At 40.7% G+C, this 25911-nt stretch overlaps 5 protein-coding genes across 5 annotated transcripts in view; 4 read left to right on the plus strand and 1 right to left on the minus strand.

Annotated features, from left to right (window-relative positions):
• Positions 1-1874: 1874 nt before the first annotated feature.
• On the plus strand, positions 1875-2369 carry LOC119733914 (hepatic lectin-like). Its single transcript, XM_038207277.1, has one exon. It carries the CDS (start codon positions 1875-1877, stop codon positions 2367-2369), a length of 495 nt encoding a protein of 164 aa, XP_038063205.1.
• Positions 2370-5983: 3614 nt separating this feature from the next.
• LOC119733916 (hepatic lectin-like) lies at positions 5984-6478 on the plus strand. Its single transcript, XM_038207278.1, has one exon. It carries the CDS (start codon positions 5984-5986, stop codon positions 6476-6478), a length of 495 nt encoding a protein of 164 aa, XP_038063206.1.
• Positions 6479-9453: 2975 nt separating this feature from the next.
• On the plus strand, positions 9454-10134 carry LOC119733917 (hepatic lectin-like). Its single transcript, XM_038207279.1, has one exon. It carries the CDS (start codon positions 9637-9639, stop codon positions 10132-10134), a length of 498 nt encoding a protein of 165 aa, XP_038063207.1. The 5' UTR covers positions 9454-9636.
• Positions 10135-11530: 1396 nt separating this feature from the next.
• Positions 11531-12871, plus strand: LOC119733948 (hepatic lectin-like). The gene has a single exon (XM_038207313.1). It carries the CDS (start codon positions 11733-11735, stop codon positions 12216-12218), a length of 486 nt encoding a protein of 161 aa, XP_038063241.1. The 5' UTR covers positions 11531-11732; the 3' UTR covers positions 12219-12871.
• A 2820-nt stretch (positions 12872-15691) lies between these two features.
• Positions 15692-25911, minus strand: part of LOC119733949 (E3 ubiquitin-protein ligase MYCBP2-like) — a 62510-nt gene continuing 52290 nt past the window's right edge. The window contains exons 17-22 of the mRNA XM_038207314.1: positions 25016-25144; positions 23155-23236; positions 20832-20946; positions 19817-20036; positions 17290-17440; positions 15692-16043 (exon numbers count right to left, since the gene is read on the minus strand). Of these exons, the coding sequence (XP_038063242.1) occupies positions 15707-16043; positions 17290-17440; positions 19817-20036; positions 20832-20946; positions 23155-23236; positions 25016-25144 (1034 nt within the window). The 3' untranslated portion in view covers positions 15692-15706. The remainder of the gene's footprint in view (positions 16044-17289; positions 17441-19816; positions 20037-20831; positions 20947-23154; positions 23237-25015; positions 25145-25911) is intronic.

Genomic DNA, 25911 nt, shown 5'->3' on the forward strand with positions numbered 1-25911 from the left:
ATAGAGTTGTCACTGAAGTTGGCAAACATCGTATGGTACCAGGTGCAGTAGGTAACGTACATGTAGCAGGCAAACTGTAAGGAAGGCAAAAACTGTGGAAAAAAATGCCGAGCTAACACCAATTGCTGGGTCGGTATGATTATAACAACTGTACCTGCCAAAGGCAGTGACCATTTGTAATTTCATTAAAAAAATGTGCGGTTATTTTGAGAAAATAAGCCCTACTGTCTAGTTTACAACACCTGACGTGGCTGCTAACCAAATGCTTGCCTACTACAATGGTGGCCAATCACAGAAAACTGGATGGTCACGTGGTGCTCTGATGTTATATGATTGGACCCTACAGTAAACATTATCGACAAAAATCAAATTAAAAAAAGCCTATCCAAATAATACCGACCATTTGTTCAATTCAAAAGGTGTCCAATAAATTACACAGAATAGAGTAGCAAAGTGCGCTGCGTATTGTGTTCCACGCGCACAACCAGAACAATGATAGCTGATGTCACACTTCGATACTCTAGAACCTAGAAAGATGAAAGATGAAAACTTTGGTTTCAACTGCCATAGCAACATGACCCACAAATATTTGTTGACAACCTGCCTGGGAAATAAATAAAAAGTAACCCAGTAGGAGTTGCAAAAGCATCTTTAGAGTGGCCATTTACTTGTGAGAAGGCTCAATTGCTAATTATCATTAAAAAAGCAAAGACAAAATACGTGTACATGTACTAGTATTACAGCAACACAAAATCTTTAATCACCATGAACGACTTAATTAACTCCAATACTGCAGTAATTAGGACCCTTTGTAATGATGCAATGAAGTGAACATCACTACACGGCCAATATTGATCTCTCTTCAACTTGGTAATGCGGAGTTGCATTCTACCAAAAACAGGTCATTCAAATGCACTCACTGTAAAAATATTCGAGAAGAGAGAAGTAAATAGATACATTGTAGTGAACACCACTACCATGACAACCTGTACGTGACCAATATTACTTGTTTCAAGTCTTGGAGATGCAGTGTGCATTCCACCATTAAACGAGTCCTTCAAATTGTACTCACCATAATAAAGTCAAGGAGAGAGAAGCAAGCAGTGCATGTACACTGATGGGATAGAATTTCATTGGTTGGAGTAGGCAAGGAGAGGCAAGTGTGTGTTTACGCTTATAGACACAGTACATTATTGTCTGCTACTGCAAGAACTGCCTCAGGTGGCTATCAACATTGGCTGATGGGCTAGAATTTAGGCGAGGAGAGGCAAGTGCATGATGATGCTTAAAGACACTGAACTACAGTTTTTATAGAAGCAGGTTATTAACTGCCTGGGGTGTGGTGGCTGGACATGCTGGAGTCATAGGAGCCACTAGTGGAAGTTTGGTGCCAGGAGAGGACCAAAGGTGAAGAACAAACTACCCTGAAAAAGGTGTACCAACTACCCTAGTTGTAAGACCTCATCGTGCCACTGGACTTGGATTTCTGCAGTCAAAAGGATGGGATTCTGAGTACATGTGCTACATCTTTTCCACCTTAATATCTTCACCCACAGGTTTTCATGCAGCTCTCTTGTCACCCGCAATCCCCCCCCCCCCCATTTCTCCCTCACCGTTACCTAAAACAGGCCACCACCAGTGCTAACTGATAGAAAACCACATCTGACTTAGACCAGGACTGGAAAACGCTTTTGCTCCTGCTTGTGTCAGGTGGGAGATAATGTGATGAATTAGTGCGCAAGAAATAACAGCGCATTTAAACATTTTCAGATAAAAGACTGAACCAACTTTGCTTAGAACATTTTGTCATTGGTTGACTCTAGTCAGCTTTCAACGTTTGAGTGAAATTTGTGATCAAGAGACGAAAAAACAACATGGCTGCAATGACATTTGTCTGGTTGTCAGTCTTGCTGGTTTGCGTCCATGCCAAGTGCAAATGGCAGTTTGGTAATTCTTGCTATCAGCTGCTGACACAAACAATGACGTTTGATGAGGCATTGCAGGCCTGCTCTGCCATGGGTGCTGGCTTGGTGGTGCCCGACTCCCACAGTGAGAATCAGTTCATATGGGAAAAGTTTGCAAGCAATCTCACGACTGATGGCAAAGTCTGGATCGGCTGCACTGACAAGCACACAGAAGGCAGGTGGATGTACGCTGGTGACGCAGGCAAGGAGTGCACATTTTACTGCTGGGCACCAGGAGAGCCAAACATACTGGAACTGGAAGAACACTGCGCACAAATGTGGCATTTCCATGCTGGCAAGTGGGTTGACTTTACATGTTCTGCATTTGCAACTGTGATCTGTGAGTATTACAGCAGCTTAGAGGTGACCTGCCGTCAGGCTGACGCAGACGGCCGTTTTGCTTGATTGTCAATCTTTAAGTTGCCGTGCTCTTGAATAAAAATGGTGGCTTTCTCTTAGTAAATATTCACCTGGCATATGTTTTGTTCTAAAAAAAACCCTCTTTTCCCATCTGATATTTGGCTTAAATGTTTGGCACCCAGCCCATACATTATCGATATTGATTGTGGGGCAGGAAGAAGCTATCCCACAAGAACAGAATTACTGTCGGTCCTCAATTAATAATTCAATGAGTAAATGTGGGCGGACTTTTTTTTGGACGTCTCATTCAAATGTGAATTTAGTGTCTTCCTAGAAAAAAAATAATATTTAGTACGAGAAATGTACTTTGTTTAGGCCAAAAAAAAAAATAAGTCAGTCTCTGGTCAGCGCGCGCGTCGATTTTAATCATGCGCGTCAATCTTTTTTTTTCCAAAATGTTCCGCGGTAGCTCCAACAGCGCCCTCTATTGCCGCACCTCCTCAATTTTTTTTTACCGAAGAGCACCAAGGAATGGGAAATTGCACCAAGGCAAATGATCGAGAGCACCAAGGCAAATTATGGAGGACACCAATGTTCATGAGGACACAAAAAAAGCAAAATAGTACCCCACCTTGTCTGTACAATCCAAGCTTGAAGAAAAAAAAAAAAAAAAAAAAAAAACGCGTCCCCACGTCAATTACGAAACTTTGGTCTGACCAGAGACCGAATATTTTTTTTTTTGGCCTTATCTTCCTTTATGTAGACACCAAATGCGTACAAAACATCGTGATTGGATTAACATTGTGGAACAGAGTTTGTTGTTTTCACTCAAAGAATAAATCCGCATTTGTAAAACCACACTTCAGACATAATGAATTTTAAAAGATAGAGCCATTCTAAAATTGTCACTCTTCATTTGAAAAGACCTTTGTAGTGATATATTATTCACTGGTTGAGTGGGCACTCTGGTGACCACATGTACACACAATCCTATAAAGAAAAATATGTTCCGAATAAAAATGTTTACAAACATACAACAATATCAGCTGTCCATTACAGAGTATGGAGCAATTACATGTACATGAATGTTCATTGGAAGGAAGGTATTTGTGGAACTAAAATAAATGCCAGGTTTTTTACTAAGCACAGCTCTAGTCTTGACATTTTTTTGTAGGGGTAGAAAACTTAGAGTACCGGTACACATTAATTAATTCAGTACCGGACTTGGAAGGAGATTTTTGAATTGTTATGATTTTGGACAAATTTGGTTGTTAGCTGGCAATCAGGTGTGTACATCATTTACAGGAATAGTCAATATACCGTACAGTGAACCACTGATGCACCTGTAGTTGTTGAGGCACCTTGCTTGTGTTAATATTCAGTGTAAAGTGATTTGTTGAATTGTCAGCGTAGCAGGACATTTGACCTTTTTCGAATGTTGGCAGGTATTGACTGATGAAATGTTGATGAAATGTGAACTCTCAAGAGATGTATTTGTGTTTAACATACTAATGTGTACACGTAGATGTCAAATTGACAATTTAAGAAAACAAAATGTCACTGTTGAATTTAAAGACAAAATTCACCAAGAAACTAGCAGACATACAATGGTAAAAAGGTAGAGTGCGTCATTTGTAAACAGCTACCCAAAAAGTTAGTTGAAGCAAAAAATATTAAAGTAAAGATGACCTGGCCTACATCCGGGAACCGGAAATTTTAATAGAGTTGCCAATGAAGTTGGCAAACATCGTATGGTACCAGGTGCAGTAGGTAACGTACATGTAGCAGGCAAACTGTGAGGATGGCAAAAATTGCGAGAAAAATGACGAGCCAACACCAATTGCTGGGTCAGTATGATTATAAAAACTGTACCTACCAAAGGAAGTGACCATTTGTAGTTTCATAAAAAATGTGCGATTATTTTGAGAAAATAAGCCCTACTGTCTAGTTTACAACACCTGACGTGGCTGCTAACCAAATGCTTGCCTACTACAATGGTGGCCAATCACAGAAAACTGGATGGTCACGTGGTACTCTGATGTTATATGATTGGACCCTACAATAAACATTATCGACAAAAATCAAATTAAAAAAAAAGCCTATCCAAATAATACCGACCATTTGTTCAATTCAAAAGGTGTCCAATAAATTACACAGAATAGAGTACCGAAGTGGGCCGCGTATTCTGTTCCACGCTCACAGCTTAAATGTATAAAGACATCAGCGCTCAAACCAGAGTGAACCAGAACAATGATAGCGGACGTCACACTGCGGTACTCTATAACCTAGAAAGATGAAAGATGAAAATTTTGGTTTCAACTGCCATAGCAACATGACCAACAAATATTTGTTGACAACCTGCCTAGGAAGTAAATAAAAAGTAACCCAGTAGGGGATGCAAAAAACATCTTTAGAGTTGCCATGATAACAGGTACCTTTTAATTTACTTGTGAGCAGGCTCAATTGCTAATTATCATTAAAAAAGCAAAGACAAGATACCCGGTAGGTGTACATGTACTAGTATTACAGCAACACAAAATCTTTTATCACCATGAACGACTTCATTAACTCCAATACTGCAGTAATTGGGACCCTTTGTAATGATGCAATGAAGTGAACACTACTACGCGACCAATATTGACCTCTCTTCAACTTGGTGATGCGGAGTGCATTCTACCAAAAACGGTTCATTCAAATGCACTCACTGTAAAAATATTCAAGAAGAGAGAAACAAACAGATGCATTGTGGTGAACACCACTACCATGACAACCTGTACGTGACCAATATTACTTGTTTCAAGTCTTGGAGATGCAGTGTGCATTCCACCATTAAACGAGTCATTCAAATTGTACTCACTGTAATAAAGTCAAGGAGAGAGAAGCAAGCAGTACATGTACACTGATGGGCTAGAATTTCATTGGTTGGAGTAGGCAAGGAGAGGCAAGTGTGTGTTTACGCTTATAGACACAGTACATTATTGTCTGCTACTGCAAGAACTGCCTCAGGTGGCTATCAACATTGGCTGATGGGCTAGAATTTAGGTGAGGAGAGGCAAGTGCATGATGATGCTTAAAGACACTGAACTACAGTTTTTATAGATGCAGGTTATTAACTGCCTGGGGTGTGGTGGCTGGACATGCTGGAGTCATAGGAGCCACTCGTGGAAGTTTGGTGCCAGGAGGGGACCAAAGGTGAAGAACAAACTACCCTGAAAAAGGTGTACCAACTACCCTCGTTGTAAGACCTCATCGTGCCACTGGACTTGGATTTCTGCAGTCAAAAGGATGGGATTCTGAGTACATGTGCTACATCTTTTCCACCTTAATATCTTCACCCACAGGTTTTCATGCAGCTCTCTTGTCACCCGCAATCCCCCCCCCCCCCATTTCTCCCTCACCGTTACCTAAAACAGGCCACCACCAGTGCTAACTGATAGAAAACCACATCTGACTTAGACCAGGACTGGAAAACGCTTTTGCTCCTGCTTGTGTCAGGTGGGAGATAATGTGATGAATTAGTGCGCAAGAAATAACAGCGCATTTAAACATTTTCAGATAAAAGACTGAACCAACTTTGCTTAGAACATTTTGTCATTGGTTGACTCTAGTCAGCTTTCAACGTTTGAGTGAAATTTGTGATCAAGAGACGAAAAAACAACATGGCTGCAATGACATTTGTCTGGTTGTCAGTCTTGCTGGTTTGCGTCCATGCCAAGTGCAAATGGCAGTTTGGTAATTCTTGCTATCAGCTGCTGACACAAACAATGACGTTTGATGAGGCATTGCAGGCCTGCTCTGCCATGGGTGCTGGCTTGGTGGTGCCCGACTCCCACAGTGAGAATCAGTTCATATGGGAAAAGTTTGTAAGCAATCTCACAACTGATGGCAAAGTCTGGATCGGCTGCACTGACAAGCACACAGAAGGCAGGTGGATGTACGCTGGTGACGCAGGCAAGGAGTGCACATTTTACTGCTGGGCACCAGGAGAGCCAAACATACTGGAACTGGAAGAACACTGCGCACAAATGTGGCATTTCCATGCTGGCAAGTGGGTTGACTTTACATGTTCTGCATTTGCAACTGTGATCTGTGAGTATTACAGCAGCCTAGAGGTGACCTGCCGTCAGGCTGACGCAGACGGCCGTTTTGCTTGATTGTCTATCTTTAAGTTGCCGTGCTCTTGAATAAAGATGGTGGCTTTCTCTTAGTAAATATTCACCTGGCATATGTTTTGTTCTAAAAAAAAACAACTCTTTTTCCCATCTGATATTTGGCTTAAATGTTTGGCACCCAGCCCATACATTATCGATACTGATTGTGGGGCAGGAGGAAGCTATCCCACAAGAACCGAATTACTGTCGGGCCTCAATTAATAATTCAATGAGTAAATGTGGACAGATTTTTTTTTGGATAATGTCTCATCCAAATGTGAATTTAGTGTCTTGCTATAAAAAAAATAGTATTCAGTGTGGGAAATGTACTTTGTTTATCTTCCTTTATGTAGACACCAAATGCGTACAAAACATCGTGATTGGATTAACATTGTGGAACAGTGTTTGTTGTTTTCACTCAAAGAAATCCGCATTTGTAAAACCGCACTTCAAACATAATGAATTTCAAAAGATAGAACCATTCTAAAATTGTCACACTTCATTTGAAAAGACCTTTGTAGTGATATATTATTCACTGGTTGAGTGGGCACTCTGGCGACCACATGTACACAAAATCCTATAAAGAAAAAAATGTTCAGAATAAAAATGTTTAAAAACATACAACAATATCAGCTGTCCATTACAGAGTATGGAGAAATTACATGTACATGAATGTTCATTGGAAGGAAGGTATTTGTGGAACTAAAATAAATGCCAGGTTCTTTACTAAGCACAGCTCTAGTCTTGACATTTTTTTGTAGGGGTAGAAAACTTAGAGTACCGGTACACATTAATTAATTCAGTACCGGACTTGGAAGGAGATTTTTGAATTGTTATGATTTTGGACAAATTTGGTTGTTAGCTGGCAATCAGGTGTGTACATCATTTACAGGAATAGTCAATATACCGTACAGTGAACCACTGATGCACCTGTAGATGTTGAGGCACCTTGCTTGTGTTAATATTCAGTGTAAAGTGATTTGTTGAATTGTCAGCGTAGCAGGACATTTGACCTTTTTCGAATGTTGGCAGGTATTGACTGATGAAATGTTGATGAAATGTGAACTCTCAAGAGATGTATTTGTGTTTAAAATACTAATGTGTACACGTAGATGTCAAATTGACAATTTAAGAAAAGAAAATGTCACTGTTGAATTTAAAGACAAAATTCACCAAGAAACTAGCAGACACACAATGGTAAAAGGTAGAGTACGTCATTTGTAAACAGCTACCCAAAAAGTTAGTTGAAGCAAAAAATATAGTAAAGATGACCTGGCCTACATCCGGGTACCGGAAATTTTAATAGAGTTGCCATTGAAGTTGGCAAACATCGTATGGTACCAGGTGCAGTAGGTAACGTACATGTAGCAGGCAAACTGTGAGGATGGCAAAAACTGTGAGAAATATGCCGAGCTAACACCAATTGCTGGGTCGGTATTATTATAACCACTGTACCTGCCAAAGGCAGTGACCATTTGTAATTTCATAAAAAAATGTGCGGTTATTTTTAAAAATTAGCCCTACTGTCTAGTTTACAACACCTGACGTGGCTGCTAACCAAATGCTTGCCTACTACAATGGTGGCCAATCACAGGAAACTGGATGGTCACGTGGAACTCTGATGTTATATGATTGGACCCTACAATAAACATTACTGACAATAATCAAATTAAAAAGCCTATCCAAATAATACCGACCATTTGTTCAATTCAAAAGGCGTCCAATAAATTACACAGAATAGAGTACCGAAGTGCGCCGCGTATTCTGTTCCACGCGCACAGCTTAAGTGTGTGAAGACATCAGCATGCGAACCAGAGTGAACCAGAACAATGATAGCTGACGTCACACTTTGGTACTCTACAACCTAGAAAGATAAAAGATGAAAACTGAAAAAGAATTGGTTTCAACTGCCATAGCAACATGACCAACAAATATTTGTTGACAACCTGCCTCAGAAATAAATAAACAGTAACCTAGTTAGGGGTTACAAAAGCATCTTTAGAGTTGCCATGGCAAAGGGTACCTTTTCATTTACTTGTGAGCAGGCTCAATTACTAATTATAGTTACAAAAAAGACAAGATACGAATACGTGTGCATGTACATGTATTGCAGCAACACAAAATCTGTTATCACCATGAACGACTTAATTAACTCCAATAAATGGGACCCTTTGTAAAGATGCAATGAAGTGAACACCACTGCACGACCAATATTCATCTCTTTTCAACTTGGTAATGCGGAGTGCATTCTACCAAAAACAGGTCATTCAATTGCACTCACTGTAAAAATATTTGAGAAGAGAGAAGCAAACAGATGCATTGTAGTGGACACCACTACCATGACAACCTGTACGTGACCAATTTTACTTGATTTAAATCTTGGAGATGCTGTGCGCATTCTACCATAAACGAGTCCTTCAAATTGTACTCACTGTAATAAAGTCAAGGAGAGAGAAGCAAGCAGTACATGTATGCTGATGGGCTATAATTTCATTTGTTGGAGTAGGCAAGGAGAGGCAAGTGCATATTCTTGTCTTACACAATGTACATGTACATTGTACACTGCACAAATCGCCTCAGGTGGATATCAAAGTTGGCTTTCAATATTGATGGGCTACAATCTAGGCAAGGAGATGCAAGGCATGATGATGCTTATGGACACTGAACTACAGTCTGTATACAAACAGGCTATCTAGTGTTGCATTATTAACTGCCTGGGTGTGGTGGCTGCACATGCTAGAGTCATATAGGAGCCACTAGTGAGAGTTTTGCACCAGGAGGGGACCAACGGTGAACGAACACTGTCCTAGTTGTAAGACCTCATACTGAACTTGGACTTCTGCGGTCGAAAGGGTGGGACTCTTAATGTGCGACATCTTTTCCACCTTAATCTCCTTCAAGAACAGGTTTTCATGCAGCTCTCTTTTCACCTGCAATCCCCCCCCCAAAATTCTCCCTCACTGTTGCCTGTAACACCAGTGCTACATATAACTGATAGAAAACCACATCTGACTTAGACCAGGACTGGGAAACTGAACATTTTCAGATAGAAGACTGAACCAACTTTGCTTAGAACTTTTTTCATTGGTTGACTCAGGTCAGTTTCAACGTTTGACTTTGCCAAATTCCGAAATTTTGCGATCAAGAGACGAGAAAACAACATGTCTGCAATGACATTTGTCTGGCTGTCAGTCTTGCTGGTATGTGTCCAAGCCAACTGCAAATGGCAGTTTGGTAATTCTTGCTATCAGCTGCTGACAGAAACAATGACGTTTGATAAGGCATTGCAGGCCTGCTCTGCCATGGGTGGTGGCTTGGTGGTTCCCAACTCCAAGAATGAGAATCAGTTCATATGGGAGGAGATCGCAAGCAATCTCATGACTGATGGCAGAGTCTGGATCGGCTGCATCGACAAGGACAAACAGGGCAAGTGGATGTACGCTGCTGATGCAGGCAAGAGGTGCAAATTTGATGGCTGGTCACCAGGAGAGCCAAACGTACCAATCATACTGGCCGAAGAATGCGCACAGATGTGGGGTTTCCACTCTGGCAAGTGGGTTGATATTCAATGTCGTGAATTGGCATCTGTGATCTGTGAGTATTACAGCAGTCTCGACGTGACCTGCCGTCAGGCTGATGCAGACGGCCGTTTTGCTTGATTATCTTTATTTTAAACTTGCTTTCCCCGTGCTCTTGAATAAATAAGGTGGCGTTCTCCTACTAAATATTCAACTGGTAACTTTTGTTCTAAAAAAAACTCTCTTTTTCCCCTCTGATATTTGGTTTAAATGTTTGGCTCCCACTCCATACATTATTGATACTGATTGTGGGGCAGGCATAAGCCGTCCCACAATTACTGTCGGACCGCAATTATTAATTCAACGAGTAAAGGTGGACGGATTTTGTTCGGACAATGTCTCATTCAAATGTGAAGTTTTGTCTTGCAAAAAAGACATTCAGCATGGGGAATGTACTTTGTTTATCTTTCTTAATATATGCAGACACCGACTTAGTATAAAACATTGTGATTGGATTAATATTGTGAAACAGAGTTTGTTGTTTTCACTCAAAGAAAGACAATTCGCATTTGTAAAACCGCACTTCACTTCAGACATACATGTACATGTAAGAATAAAAAAAATTTAAAAAGAGCCATTCTAAAATTGTCACTCTTCATTTGAAAAGACCTTTGTAGTGATATATTATTCATTGGTTGACCACATGTACACAAAATGTTCAGAATAAAAATGTTTAAAAACATACAACAATATCAGCTGTCCATTACAGAGTATGGAGCAATGTACATGTACATTTGTACACCAGACTCTAAGTGGTCTTAAACAGAGTGATAAAAACCTCCAGAGCACACATTTATTCCCTTATTATTGATCAGCATCAACGATTGTAACTCTAGTATCGCATTAATGGGGGCCTTTGCAAAGATACACTGCAGTGAACAGCACCACCTCGGTACGTGACCATTATCAATGCTCATTCATTTTTCATCTTGGTACTGTTGTGTGCATTCCACCATAAACGAGTCCTTCAAATATAATCACCATAATAAATATTGAAGGAGAGAGAAGCAAGCAGCATATTGAAGGGCTAGAAGGTCATTGCTTGGAGTAGGCCAGGAGAGGCAAGTGCGTGATGATGCCTACATGATGGACACAGTATATTGATGGACTAGAGTGTTGGCAAGGAGATGCAAGTGCATGATGATGCTTAGAGACACTGAGCGATAGTCTGTAGAAACAGCTTATCTAGTGTTAACTGCCCAGGGTGTGGTGGCTGCACATGCTAGAGCTTCTGGGAGCCACAGGTGCGAGCTTAGTGCGAGGAGGGAACCACAGGTGGATGGACTAGCCTGAAAAGATGGACGATCCGCCCTAGTTGTAGATGTCTCACTGTGCCGCTGGACTTGGACTTCTGCAGGCGAGAGGGTTGGGTTGCTACAATATTTAGTACAACAGCTTCTTAGTCTCCTTCATATGCAGGTTTTCTTGAAGCTCTCTTTTCACCTGCAATTCCCCCCCCCCTTGCCACTAGTGCTAATTGATGGAAACCAACTTAGCTTAGGCCATGACAAGCAAACTTCTTGTGTAAGAAAATGGACAATGTGGTAAATTAGTGCGCAAGAGTATTTGAACCAACTTTGCTTAGAACCTTTTTGATTGACAATTCCAGTCGCTTATCAACATTTGACTCTGAAAAACTCGTGATCAAGAGACCACCAAACCAAAACTTCACATCCACAATGAGGTTTGTCTGGCTGTCAGTCTTGCTGGTATGCGTCCATGCTGATTGCCAATGGCAGTTTGGTAATTCTTGCTATCAGCTGCTGACAGGAACAATGACGTTTGATAAGGCATTGCAGGCCTGCTCTGCTATGGGTGCTGGCTTGGTGGTTCCCAACTCCCAGAATGAGAATCAGTTCATATGGCAGATGATGAAGAATCATCACCCCTCTATTGACGAAGTCTGGATCGGCTGCACCGACAAGCACACCGAAGACCAGTGGATGTACGCTGCTGACGCAGGCAAGGAGTGCAAATTTGTCAGCTGGGCAACAGGAGAGCCAAACGGACAGAATCTGGGCGAAGACTGCGCACAGATGTGGGATTCCCGTGCTGGCCAGTGGGTTGATATTGGATGTTCTGCACATGCATCTGTGTTCTGTGAGTATTACAGCAGTCTTGAGGTGACCTGCCGTCAGGCTGATGCAGACGGCCGTTTTGCTTGAATCCCCGTGCTCTTCAATCAATATGGTGGCTTTCTCCTACTAAATATTCACCTGGTATGTTTGGTTCTAAAAAACACCCCTTTTCCGCTGATGTTTGGCACATATGTTTGGCTCCCAGTCCACCAATAATCGATACTGATTGTGGGGCAGGAATAAGCCGTCCCCTCAAGAACAGAATTAACTAGCACAAATACACTGGTTAAAGATACAAATTTAAATGAAAATCAGTTGAACGTAAACATTATGTGATACTTTCTCAGAAAAAAATGGATATATTTTCTTTTCTCACAAGGGTTCCTTTTAAGGAATATTGCAACAATTTATGCTGCATTAGGAGGTGAAAAGCCAATATCTTTCTGCATGTTTCTTTCACACAATAATAAAACAAGGATACATGTATGTGATGCCGGGAAATAAAAATCGGCCAAATGGGGGATACAAAAATGTCTATGTGGTTGTCATGTCAGTGGGTTGATAATCGATGTTCTGCAGTTGCGTCCGTGATCTGTACAGCAGTCTCGAGGTGACCTGCCTTCAGGCTGATGCAGACGGCCGTTTTGCTTGATTTTCTTTTTATTAAACTTGCTTTCCCCGTGCTCTTCAATCAATATGGTGGCTTTCTCCTACTGAATATTCACCTGGTTTGTTTGGTTCTGACAAAAAAAACTTTTTTCTGCTGCTGTTTGGCCCAAATGTTTGGGTCTCTGTACTGATGCTGATTGTGGGGCAGGAGTAAGCTTTCCCCTCAAGAACAGAATTAACTAGAAGAAATGCACTAATTAAAGATACAATTTACATGAAAATCAGTTGAACGTAAACATTATTTGCCACTTTCTCAAAAAAAATGTATATTTTCCTTTCTCACAGGGGTTCCTTTTAAGGAATATTGCAACAATTTATGCTGCATTAGGATTTAAAAAGCCAGTATCTTTTTCTATGTTTCTTTCTTATAATAATAAAACAAGGATACATGTACATGTATATGATGCCGGATTTAAAAAAAATCGACCAAATGGGGGGATATAAAAACATCTATGTGGTTGCCATGGCAACAGGTACTCAATTATCACTTTGAAATATCATTAACAAATAATTTAAGCCATTAATGTTGATCAAGAATTTCATACACGTTTTGTAGCTAAATGAAATTCTCGATCAGCATCAACAGCTTAATTGACTCTGGTATCGCATTAAAATTTGGGCTAGGGCCTTTGTAAAGATGCATTGCAGTGAACACCACTACCAGTACCTGACAAATATTGCTCATTTATTTTTAATCTTGGTGATGTGGTGTGCATTCTACCATAAACAAGTCCTGCAAATGTACCACCGATTTGGAAGGAGAATTTTGAATTTGTTATAATTTGGGACAAATTTGCTTGTTAGCTGACAATCACCTCTGTACATGTACATCATTTTACCGAAATTATAGACGGTGATTGCTTAAAGAAGTCAGTGCATCTTGTTTGATGTGTTAAAATTCAGCGTAAAGTGAAATGTTGAACATTAATTTTTTTTGTTATTTGACTTTTTTTACAGTGGAATGTTGTCAGATATTGCGTAATGAAATGTTATTTAAATGTGAAAACTAGGGAGATGTATTTGTGTTTAAAATACCAAAGTGAAGATCTCCATTTGACAATTTAAGAACAAAAATGAAACTGTCGGGTTTAAAGACAAAATTCACCAAGAAACTAGCAAAAAATACACTGGTTAAAGATGTGAATTGCATGTACTTACACATGACTTATGAAATGAAGATCAGTTGAATGTAAACACTTTTTGCTATTTTAAAGAAAAATATGTAAATATTATCTTTTCTCACAAGGGTTCCTTTTAAGGAATATTGCAACAATTGATGCTGCATTAGGATGTGAATAGCCAATATCTAGTGTGCTTTGCCGATTTCTTTCAGAAATTTATAAAACTTTGGCAATGTGATGCTTGTACCATGACATTTTGATTAAAAACCTGATGTAGGCTAAGAGCAAATTTCTAGTTTTGTCATGCTATGTGTTCACTTTCCAAGCATTAGCCTCATTGAATTCATATATATGTCAATATATAGCAAGTTAAAATTAAGCAATTAACAATAACGATTGTTGCTTGTAGTCATCGTTAGTATTAAATACCATGCTGTGCCATGGCCAATTATTAAACAAAAATGTACTGTTCTGGATTTGGCCATTAACCTTGCCCACTGAGCAGGTAGCAACAATGCATGCATCCCCTTTATACCACACTGCATGTTCAAGACTCGCTGGTCATGCAAAAGTTTAAGTATGTCAGATTCTTGTTTGTCTGATGCCTGGTTGCGTAGTCATGGTGTGACAAACAAGGAGCTTTAGTATATACTGAAATTAAATGCGTGAAACTGAAAATCAGAGATGAACACAAAGCTAATTCGCATTGTTCACACTAGGAGACAAGTGGCCTGACTTAAAGGCACATAGGATTATTTGCTTCAGGCAAAAAAAAGGTCTTCAGTTTCTGGTATGCGCGCGCGTCACCGTAGCGATGTGCGTCGGCAAAATGAGAAAAGGTTTTTTTTAATGTAAGATGATGTCTCAAAACTGCCAAACTCACTGGTTTGGCTGGAATCCTGCTGCTGCACAATTTTAACGTGTTTTGAGCTGGGGTTATGATCGAGTAAAAGCTTTATTTTGCCTCTCTGGACTCCCATATATTTTGCACTAAATTTAGTCTGGCACCATTTGCAGTCATCAGCCGACATTTGAAGAAAAAAAAAGCAAAAAAAACAAAAAAAACATACTGCACCACTTTTGGGGCAAGCTTCATACCAGAAACCGGAGACTTTTTTTTTTGCCTTATGTGGCTTCTTTTTTCTTTTTTTTTTGAAGCAACGAAATTACCCAAAATCTTAAGTCAAATGTTGCTGGTCAAATGTTGCACACAGAGTGCGCCAGTTCAAATTTGCGCGCTGGCATTGATATGGGGCACTGGAGGGTTTTGCACTAAGTATTTTGCAAATGTATAACGGCTTTTACCTGTTAAAAGGATGTGAACAATGAACCACCATCAACAAAAAAGTTACCGTAACAAAAAAAGAGGCACCTGACAATAAAGCACAGCAATTCAACAATAAAACAACATCACAGTCTTGTGTGTATGTATATATGTTGGTTTTTTTTCTCCAAATATTCAAATCGGCAAAAAGCTATTCTTTGATTGAAGATCAAATATTCGAGGATTCGGAACATTTGGGACAGCCCTAACGGTAGCTGATACACGTTCAAAAACCACCTTCAATGATTGTTTTCTTCCAAATCATAACCTTTAAGGTGGAATAATTTCACAGGGTATTTGCTATCAGTCCTATCTTCACTATGAGAAAGAATGATCTTGTTAATTCAGCACGTACGTTTCCCGGTAAATGCAAATGTTCCTACATGCATGAAAAACTTGATATCCTTGATGTGGAGACAGACCTGTAGCTGTAGAAATGACACCTAAAACTCTGCTACAATTCAAAAAAGTGGGAGGGAAAAAAAGTCACCACAGCTCTCACCTTCGAATCTGTTGACGCTGTTGAAGTCCTCCTTGGAATAGACCTTGGTGATGCACTGGCGCTCGGTCTGAGCGGCCACGACGGTCAACTGTGCCTCCTGGGCTGCCGTCAAGGTGTCCAGGCAGGCCAGCATGTGCAAGGCGCAGTGGGACCTGGAGACTTGGACTGACGGGGTAGGGGAAGGCAGGGCCAGCTCAGGGGTCAAGACAGAGGCCGAGGAGGGCAGGGTGGGGATGGGGCGGACGCTGGGCTGGAAGACGCTGTGGCAGGTGATGGTGGCGCTGGCTGGGGAGAAGCTGTGGACGAGAAGGGGAAAATAGGGATCTCAAAGTCAGTTTCAGTCCTGAGACTGGTCCATACTTCACGCAAATGCGAATGTGAAGCAAACTGACATCAATAATGAAAGGTTTGCGGAAACACCATGTGCGAATAATTTCTCAATTAAGAGAATGGTTCTGAAAAGAACCAGAGGTATAAACTCGACGTCCGTGGGCACCAAGCTTGCTCTAGGATCCCAGCTACTTGGCATCCACACAGGATGCAACTTCACACTTCATCGATTTCGCTTTTGCTCCTTAAGTATTTACTTTCTTAGAGTTAAGGCACTCTCCTGAAGACGCTCAGAGCATACTGACCGGAACGTCAAGTTTATACCTCTGGTTCTTTTCAGAACCATTCTCTTAGTTGAGAAATTATTCGCACACAGTGTTTCCGCAAACCTTTATTTTGTATCTCCACCATGCAAAGCCTCAAATCTTACTTAAACTGACATTATGAAACGATCATGCCAACATTTGCAGCAGTTGAAATGTGTTCAACTGTTGCAAATTTGCAGTGCAAACACTTGACATGACTGTGGAACTTTTTGGTTTGTGCTCATTTGCACGAGTATGAACTGGCCTTAACTTGGATAGATTATTGGTTACTCACTTTATGAAAAAAACATTGTCATTGTCAGTGGTTTATTTATAAAACTTGAACTGGCAAACGTCAATTTGCTGTTGTACAATCCTTTCTCTCCATAATAAAAGGCATACATAAAAGACTACACACTTAAAATAAGAAAGAGTTAATGAGTAAACAATGGGCTGTATAGCGAATCAAAATCCTAGCCAAACTCAAACCTCATCCTTTCAGAAAGCTAGTGATAAATGATCATTATCGAAATCCAGTTCTAACACTAAACTTTCAATTGGATGTTTTTGAAAAGCATTTCAAAAAAGGGAACAAGGAAACCACGATGGGGGAAAGGAGGTTAAAGTGCTGAATCGATCCAATTCAGCTCAAACATTTTATAAGTAATTTGTGAAGAAATTGTTAAAAAAAAATTCCCCTATAAACATCTCAATATGGCCGAGAACTTTTCCAATTGAAAAAGCCAATCAACCGAAAACAGTTTCATCAGACAGGCCAAAGACATAAAACCCACTATTTTAAAAGGTACCCAATATGCTTTGGGCCAACTTTTTCCCAAGAAAATTAAAAACTTATTGTGGAAAACAGTTGATAATCTGCGAGCAGCTGGCTGTTTATAGTACTTACCACCATAGTACGTTATACAGTGGATCCAGGCACACGCTAGTGTCTTCGTAATTGAAGGATGTATCCTGCTCTGTGTAGCTGTTACACGTCCCATCTAAGCGACTCAGCATCAGGCAACGCACTCCGGCGGCACCGTTACGCGGTACCACACCTGCCAAAGACAAATACCATCATCTCAAAATCTAACATCATACAACGTGTAACTAGATGACATGGGAAAATTTGCATGGTACGAAACATCCACAGAAGGTTTGCCATTGTCCTTATAGATAAGCACCTATACTACACTGTATTATACAAATATTGAGTGGCTCAGCGTGGAATGGGAGGAATATTATCGCAAGGTAAAATCTGGACTTTTCCATTTCACAAGGCGAAGCCGGGTGAACTGGAAAAGACCAGATTTTACCGAGCGATAATATTCCTCCCATTTCACAGTTTAAAGCCACTCAATATTTGTTTTATATAACTGACATATAGATCCTTGTCATTTGATATATTTGAACTTTTATTTCAATACGAAACTGGAGGAACATGTATTTCTCCCTTCTAAACCACCCCTTCACGAAAATGTTTGAACCCAACGCTGTAACGCTGGCTCTTTGGAACAATACGCGCTACGCCCAATGCTGAACGCGCACACCAGCATGCATTTGCACACAAATACCGCGTCATGATCCTAACTGTTGAATAGTATTTCCCATTCCCCATGGGCGGATAGTACTTTTTGAGCTGCGGCGTGAATGGGAGCAATAACGAATGTCACGTGATGTGAGTTCCACCAATCAAATGACAAGGAACTGTATGTCGGTTATATAATACATAATATTACGCAAGTCTCTGTTAGGATGATTGGATGTTTGTCCGGGCTTATTCAGGGAAGTGGCAGGTCGCACGGCGCTAAAACTCGGTGGGTGGGTGACGGACCATACCTCTCTTACGTACGTGTATACATTCAAGCACGTACATGTACGCATACATGTACACACGCTGTGATTGCATCTGAAAGGGGAAATCCCAAGCTACACTCTAATATGACTATAGAGGTCGCTGTTCATATGGGTCTGTATGATATGTGTAGCGTGACAAAAAGACCACCGATTTCAGGGCGGGTTCGGGCGCAAAAGGATCGCAGTAGGGGGATCGCAGTATCCTCATTCCTTTGTTCGTACTCTTTTTAGCAACAGCTCTCATTGGTTTTGTACACGGATTTCAATCGCGGATGTTCGGTCAATCGTGGATGTTTTGTTTGTGCCCTAACCTTTTAGTCCGAGGTCCACGATTGCCGGTGTTTACATACTCATACATACATACACACACACACACACAGAAGGAATACGCTATCGCAATATCTCCCTCCAGCTTACAGCCAGGGGGATAAAAAAAACATTGAGTGCACAGGCAGTTTCGAGCACTACAAGGATGAAATGGCAGGGTGGTTTGGGGCGGTACAGCGACTAACAGGTTGAAGCTATCCTGAATCCAAAAATTAACAAACATGCACTGAAGTCCTGTAGTGTAGTTTTCCTTTCAACAAAACAGGCAAAGTATGCTGTGTGAAATGTCAAGCTGACGGCGTATGTGCTACAAGCATCATTTGTTTTCACTGATCAAGATATTGTATTGGTCCGCCATAAAAAGCGAGGTCAGTGACCATTTAAAAAGTTCAATAATTTGAACACAGGAGTGATGCCACTAGCTTCCTTTGGGCAATGACACTTCCGTACAGATCAACAGCAATATACCTTTATCAGCTGCCACCATTGCAGTCGTGTTCCCTGTATCCAATAACATTACTGGATGATGCTTTTGGGGAAAAAGGAACCAGACTATTTTTCCTTCCAGCCTCGCTTTGGTTACGATGATTTGAATGGGGAAAAAAATCATGATGGCCGCAACATGATAATGGTCTGTAAGATTTTTACTCGTCCTGTGGCCACTAGAACACCACAAACAGCAGCAATGCTGTGCTGAGCTAAACTACTACGGCCTTCTAGTGCATCTTATGAGAGCGTCGTATTTGCGGTTAAATGTCCTCCCAGTATAGTGGATTCCCCAACTCTCCCTTTGTTACCGTTGAGTAGGGCTGTGCATTGGAACCAGGTACCCTAGTACCCGATTGTTGATGTCAGGAACTGGTTCCAGTTTATGGGATCGGGTACTCGTAACAAACTTTACAAATTACTAAGTAAGTTTTAAGTTGCAATTTACACCGTAAAGCCATAAAGCTCACTGCACACACTTGTGTCTTGCTGTATTGACGCACCCATGAGGCAGTATTTTTGTGTGGACCTTTATGAACAATCTAAACAGCAAGTTCCAAGATTTCAATTTCATGGGTTGGGTTTCTTTAACAGGTACCCGCCCGGGTACCTACGTTTTTTTTGTTTTTTTTTCAATTGGATACCAGGTTCCTGTACTACCCGTAAATGCACAGCCCTACCATTCAAGGGGTAGTTGTGCACCGAGCCCACAGTTAGGCCATTTTTTTCTCTCTCCTATATAAATCAAAACTCTTTTCACTGACCTATAACGCTCTGGTTGGCAAACACCAGTGAGTTCTCCAGCATCCTGGGGTTGATCAAGGCCTCGTCCACCTTGATGAAGGTCTGGTCCCCGCTGGCCCCTACCCAGGTGGCCTTGCGGCCGTACTGTGGACCCATGTCCGGCACGGGGCCCGGCCTGGAGTGTGACACCGCCCCGGGGGCGTTGGACTCCTCCAGGATGGCTCGGCAGAGCTGCCCTTTCTGTCAAGAAATAAAAAAACGAAACATGGTCAAGTCTATAGAGATGCTGAGCACTTAGTTAAGTGTCAAGGAATGCTCACAGCTTGTAACTGTTCTGCCTAGCAAATTTGCACAAACTTTTGGCCCAGGAAGTTAAAAAGACAAGAGTCAACCCTGGGTACTGAAATTCTTTTTACAAAATTTTACATTAAGTCCATTGTTCAGCTTACATTTCCTTATAAATGCTTAACAAATGTGAGGCAATCAAGCTAAATAAGTCCTTTGTCGGGAATTTTCATTTCGAGATTCAGGCCACAATAGGGCCACTTCTTCACATCACTTCATCACATCTCTTGGTGTTCCCACTTCCACATTAGTTTTTGAACTAACAATGGTATCAGCATGCGGTTTTTACAGCAGTAATGCTCAGATTGTGCTCTTTTCAAATCTGTAAAACAAAACATGACCAGGGTTGACAAATGACTCATTTGGCTTGATCGCATCGCAAATATTTTCTGTGCTGAGCTACAGTGTTTAGTCTTGTCAAAGGTAAATCACAAGTCCTTTCTAAAGTTTTCCAGGGGATGCACAATAACAAAGGAGAGCCTTGAACAGTCACAATTCATTTGAATAGCTTGTGACTTAACGAGGGACTAAAGGACTTCTGATGGACTTCTGAGGACTAGTGATGGACTTCTGAGGACTAGTGAAGGACTTCTGAGGACTTGCTATGGACTGGACAACAACATCGCTTAGCAACTTTCTCGATCCAATCAGATCAAACAATCAAACACAGGACCAGAGTGATTTGCTCACCTGGAAGTTTCCACAGGTGTAGACATTCCCAGATACTCCCAGCAGCACAGTGTGATTGCTGCCGGCCGCTACCTGGACGACTGTCTCTGGCACCTGCAGCTGCACTGGTGCCGTCCTGAAAACAAAACAAAAATCCAAAAGAATGAGCTTTCAGTTTTCCTCCAACCTCCGACACTTGATTCCTACACTTCTCCTCTCATTAATATGTGACGCGGTAATATGTGACGTGGTACGTCAAAATCAGGCACTTTTGGGCAAGAAGTCCATTTTGAGTTATTGTATAAAATATAGACCTTGCTTTAAATTTTTTTGAAATTGGATATTCCAAAGCTAAGTTTTTACCATTTGAAATCGGACTGTCCAAAAATTTCACGCTACTTTTGCGGCGTTTCAGAACAAAATCTTGAACAAAGTGTCAGTTTGAGAAATGACTTGCCTCTCTAAAAGTGTTGTAAAAAAAAAAAAACTTTTGTCCAGGAAATTTCATTTGAAACGTTTACAGAATATTTTAAGCATTAGTAGCATCAGAAATTTCAAAAAAATCTCAATATCGCTGAACATGTCTCCCCATGTCATTTTGGTAAGTTGTTTCTCCATTAGTAGCTCTGTCCGAGTCTGCCTGCTTGTGACCATGTCACATATTTTAGGTAGGCCTGCTAGCTGCAGTGCCTTTGCATTTTGGAAAAAAATTCCATACTGGGCCACCACTCAGAGCTCCTGCACAAAGTCTATGGGCCATGACAGAACATTTTAGAGTATTATCAAAGAATTTGCACTCCTTAAACAGTGTTTCTGCATCAGATTTACAACTTTTGGTACTTTTCAGGTCATATTAAAGCTATAGTCCATCATTTGTAATTTGTGCATTTTGTTCGTTTGAAGTAACAAAAGAGTTCAAAATCTAATGAAGGATACTGAGCAACTAACCTGATGAAGTTTCAGCTCAGCTTCAGCTGTACATTCCGAGAAAAACAGCATTCTAAGATCTCAATTTCAAATCAAAAGTTACTGAATCATGTTTTGAATTGTTTTGAATTGAAGCTATACGCGACGTAGCGCACTGATCCGACGAATTATAACAACCGCGCGCGCGTGTGCATCGTTCCAAACCTTGCGCGCGCTGCGCTGAATAACAAAACGAACTACTAATTTAAATTTTCCTACGGTGCTTCTTAAGAATCACTGTTGGAAATGCCTTCTTTTGTTGATTACTTCAAAATGACAGCTTCCCAGAAAGAATAATTTCACAGGGAGTTTAGTTCCCTTACTATCTTTCAACCAAGTTTGTTTTTCAACAATAATTACGCCAGTTACTTTTCGGATGGCTGCAAATGATGGACTATAGCTTTAAGGAATATGAGTGGTGGCCCAGTATGGCATTTTTTCCTGCGTTTCTGACAAAACCCCTGGCTACGTTATAGAAAGAATGGTACAAACAAAACACACAAAAATCCTCATGTCTTTGGTAAAATTTTTTTGTTTTGACAAACAGAGCTTTTACTCGTCTGACATCTTTGTAACGGCATGTTGCAAATCTTCAATTTTTTTCTCACACAAATGGGAAAATATATATTGTTGATGTACCCTAACGTGGCGCGGCCCCTAACGTGGCGCACTTTTATTTTTCGCCTGTAGCGCCTAGCTAGAGCAAAAGTTTTAACTGAAATTTCACAGTAAGTGAAATTTCATCAAGTTCTAAACACTCCCGTTCATAAATCGCAAGTTTATTTACCCGTTACAAAGTTAAAAGAAAAAATAATTTTGGCGTGATTTTCCGATTTTATTTTCAAGTGCAAAGTGAACCCTTTGAAAATGCCCCGAAAAATAAGAAAATAATTTTCTGACAAACATCTGGCTGGGTTTGTAAGTAGAGATAATAATGATTTATCAGAATTTATCAAGTTTACAGAAATTCTTAAATGTTAATTTGGAATTTTCTGAGATTTATTCAAGTGCGCCACGTTAGGAAACACTCCGCCAATTTGTGCCCAATTTCCGGACGCGACCGTTTTTGCATTTCGGATTAAATTTCATGAAACCGAAATTGTTCACAGAGGTTAAATAGCAAGCATTAAAAAGGTAAAAGTACCAGTATTTCACTGCATGAATTTGAGGTTTATCAACAAAGAGGTTTGGCAACACTACACAAGGAAAGTTGGGTAAGCTTCGAAGTGCGCCACGTTAGGGAACACGACTATACACCCAGTGAGACAGAAACATGATTCCATAGAGGAGAAGATTTTGATGTTTATTCAACAGTTTTGAGAGAAGCCATTGATTTATGTGTACATAAATAATGACAGTCATTGTCGGTTCATGTTACCTGCTTCCAGAATCTCCCTGGCCCAGCTGGCCGTGGTTGCCAAGCCCAAAACCATACACCTCACCATTCTTCAGAAGGACCACTAAAAAATACAGGGGAAAAAAAACAAGAAACATGCTTGTCTTAGTGATTCGTTTCCACTAATGTCACTCCTTGGTCCTTTGAATGTAATGTTTTGCCAGTCAGGTGAATATTCATGTATCACATGATTTTGGTAGACAAATTAGACAACCACGAGCACAATGAACGCATCAAACACTGGTTCATCCTTCACACGAATGCAAATGCAAATTTGATGTCAGATTTGATCTGCCAGACTTAAAATGCTGCAAAGAGTTGAAGAGTTGTGAATTTGCAGCGTAAAAGCAAAAACTTGCAAAAAAAAACATCACAAATTCATGTTCACATTCGCTTTTGCTCCAGGTGTGAACTGGCCTTCAAGCTGTGCAACACATTCGGTCGGAAGACATCATCTGCACCGGGTGTATATCTAAAGATGGAGTGATTTTCAAGATGCAAACCCCAATCAGTAAAGACTTCAAATGGAGGAATTTGGAGGCTGCTCATCTGCTTATCAGAGATATGTTTTCAGTGTTGAAGTTGAGGTATTCAGAGATGATACTGGCCTATGGGGGGAAAAATTCGGAAAAATAGGCCGATTGTAAGTACATCGTGGGCTGCCATTGAACTTTTTGTTTGAATACTCAGTGGTGGGTCTAGCTGGATAAAACTGCAGGCAGAGAAACAAAAATGAGGGCTGCAAAACCCCTCGGTTTCTTTTGTTTGCCCTCTAATACATCCTCCTGGATCCGCCAGTGATGCTTTGCTTTGCGTTTCTTATGCACTATTTTGTGAAATCAGCCGCTGGTCCCTTCTAGGATTGGATCAAATGACTTGAGTCGGTGTCAATACCAGAGGTGGCAGCAAGTCATTTTTTGCAAGTCCAAGTCAAGTCACAAGTCATTGTTTGCAAGTCCAAGTCAAGTCACAAGTCATTAGGTCCAGTCACAAGTCATTAGGTCCAGTCACAAGTCAAGTCACAAGTCATTTGGTCTAAAAAACAAGTCAAGTCTCAAGTAGCTTTGTCCAAGAACACGTCAAGTTGCACATTGTTTTGTCCAGCTGTAATAAGCTGAAGAATTAACCTGGCGTGAACTTACGAGTTATTTTGAACACGCCTCCTTAACTCCCCTTTTTCAATGTGTTGCAATTACTATTCTTGTAGTTTATCACATATCTGTCGGATATTAGCCCTTTGTATACTTTAATAAATTTACTTTACATTGTAGAAATAAATGTTGAGATGACCGTGACAAAAAGACTTCCTCACTTGATTACATGTAGTATACTAACACTTCATTGATCAATTTTCATGTATACTAAACGCCTACCAATGGGTTAGGCTATCCGGTATTTTACATGCAATTGACAATGGCCTGCTTTCTTTTCATGAAAGGTTCCTTTCAAAGTTTGTTCAACCAATACATTAAGCAAGAGACAATTGGTCATTGAAAACTGTAGTTTGTTGTGACAGTCTTATTGAAAACTTTTGAAACTAGTGGGAACTATTCATTTTACTGGATTCAGTCACTGAGGTCTATTTTCTGGAATGAAAAAGCTAATTAAAAGTATAATAGCTTAATTCAAGTGTATTGGGTCGCTCGAGTAGCGTCTGACTTGGGTTGGTAACAAGTCATTTTTTGCAATCCCAAGTCAAGTCACAAGTCATTGTTTGCAAGTCCAAGTCAAGTCACAAGTCAAAGCTGGTATTTACAAGTCAAGTCACAAGTCACCAAAATAGCGACTCGAGTCCGACTCGAGTCCAAGTCACATGACTCGAGACAGCAACTCTGGTCAATACCTGTATGATGCAGACCACAGGCCACCTGGGTGGCTGGCAGGGGTAAGGTGACAGGGCCTGGTGGGTGGATGACATGCTGCCCATAGTCCCTCTCTACGTCCCGGTCATCGCCGCTGGTGCTACCCTCGTCTGTCATGCCAAAAAAAGATTCAGACTAAGAGTATACTAAATGTCTCTGAGAGAGTCCGGTTCAATTTCACGGCTCTGCTAACCAATTGTTGTACTCAAGTCCAATCGCGAGTCCAGTCAAAAGTACATCACGGGTCCTTTCACAAGCCATTTCACAAGTAAAAATTGTACGTGCCAAACCTGTTTGTCCAAGAACGGTATTATTTCATTTGCTTGACTGAGCTCCAGAGCTAGACAAAAATCACGACACTAGACTTACATGTGGACAACAGTAATTTTGGTGACCTATATTAAATTAGCAGAATAACACTATTCTTGCAATTGTTTTCAAGATTTTTTCACCACGTACATGTATGGTTTGAAGAGCTATACTTCACTACACTATAAAAAAGAAAACAGTTCAGATAAGTAAAGTAAGCTGGGGTTTTTTCCAGCAAGAATTCTCAGCCATGACCCTGGCCACCAGGCTGTTGTCTATAATATGTAACCCGCTGATAACAGTAAAAGCTTCCACTGTGGTTGGGCATATGGCACAATGTACATTTGCATATGAAGTTGCAAACACCAACAGAGCGGCAAACATTCTGAGCTGGTACTCGCAGATGAAATTAACTTTTATACATGAAATAGAATTTCAAATGATGTGCTTTTAACCCTAACCGCCCTGAATCCTCCAAAATCCTTTTTGCAAATTGGAGGAATTTGCAGGATTGAGGTTACATGGCCAAAGTGCGTTGCTGATTTCGAAGTACGCACTGTGTCAGGGT

The sequence above is a fragment of the Patiria miniata genome, unplaced genomic scaffold, assembly GCF_015706575.1.
Source record: "Patiria miniata isolate m_02_andy unplaced genomic scaffold, ASM1570657v1 HiC_scaffold_26, whole genome shotgun sequence".
Classification (NCBI taxonomy): Eukaryota; Metazoa; Echinodermata; class Asteroidea; order Valvatida; family Asterinidae; genus Patiria; species Patiria miniata.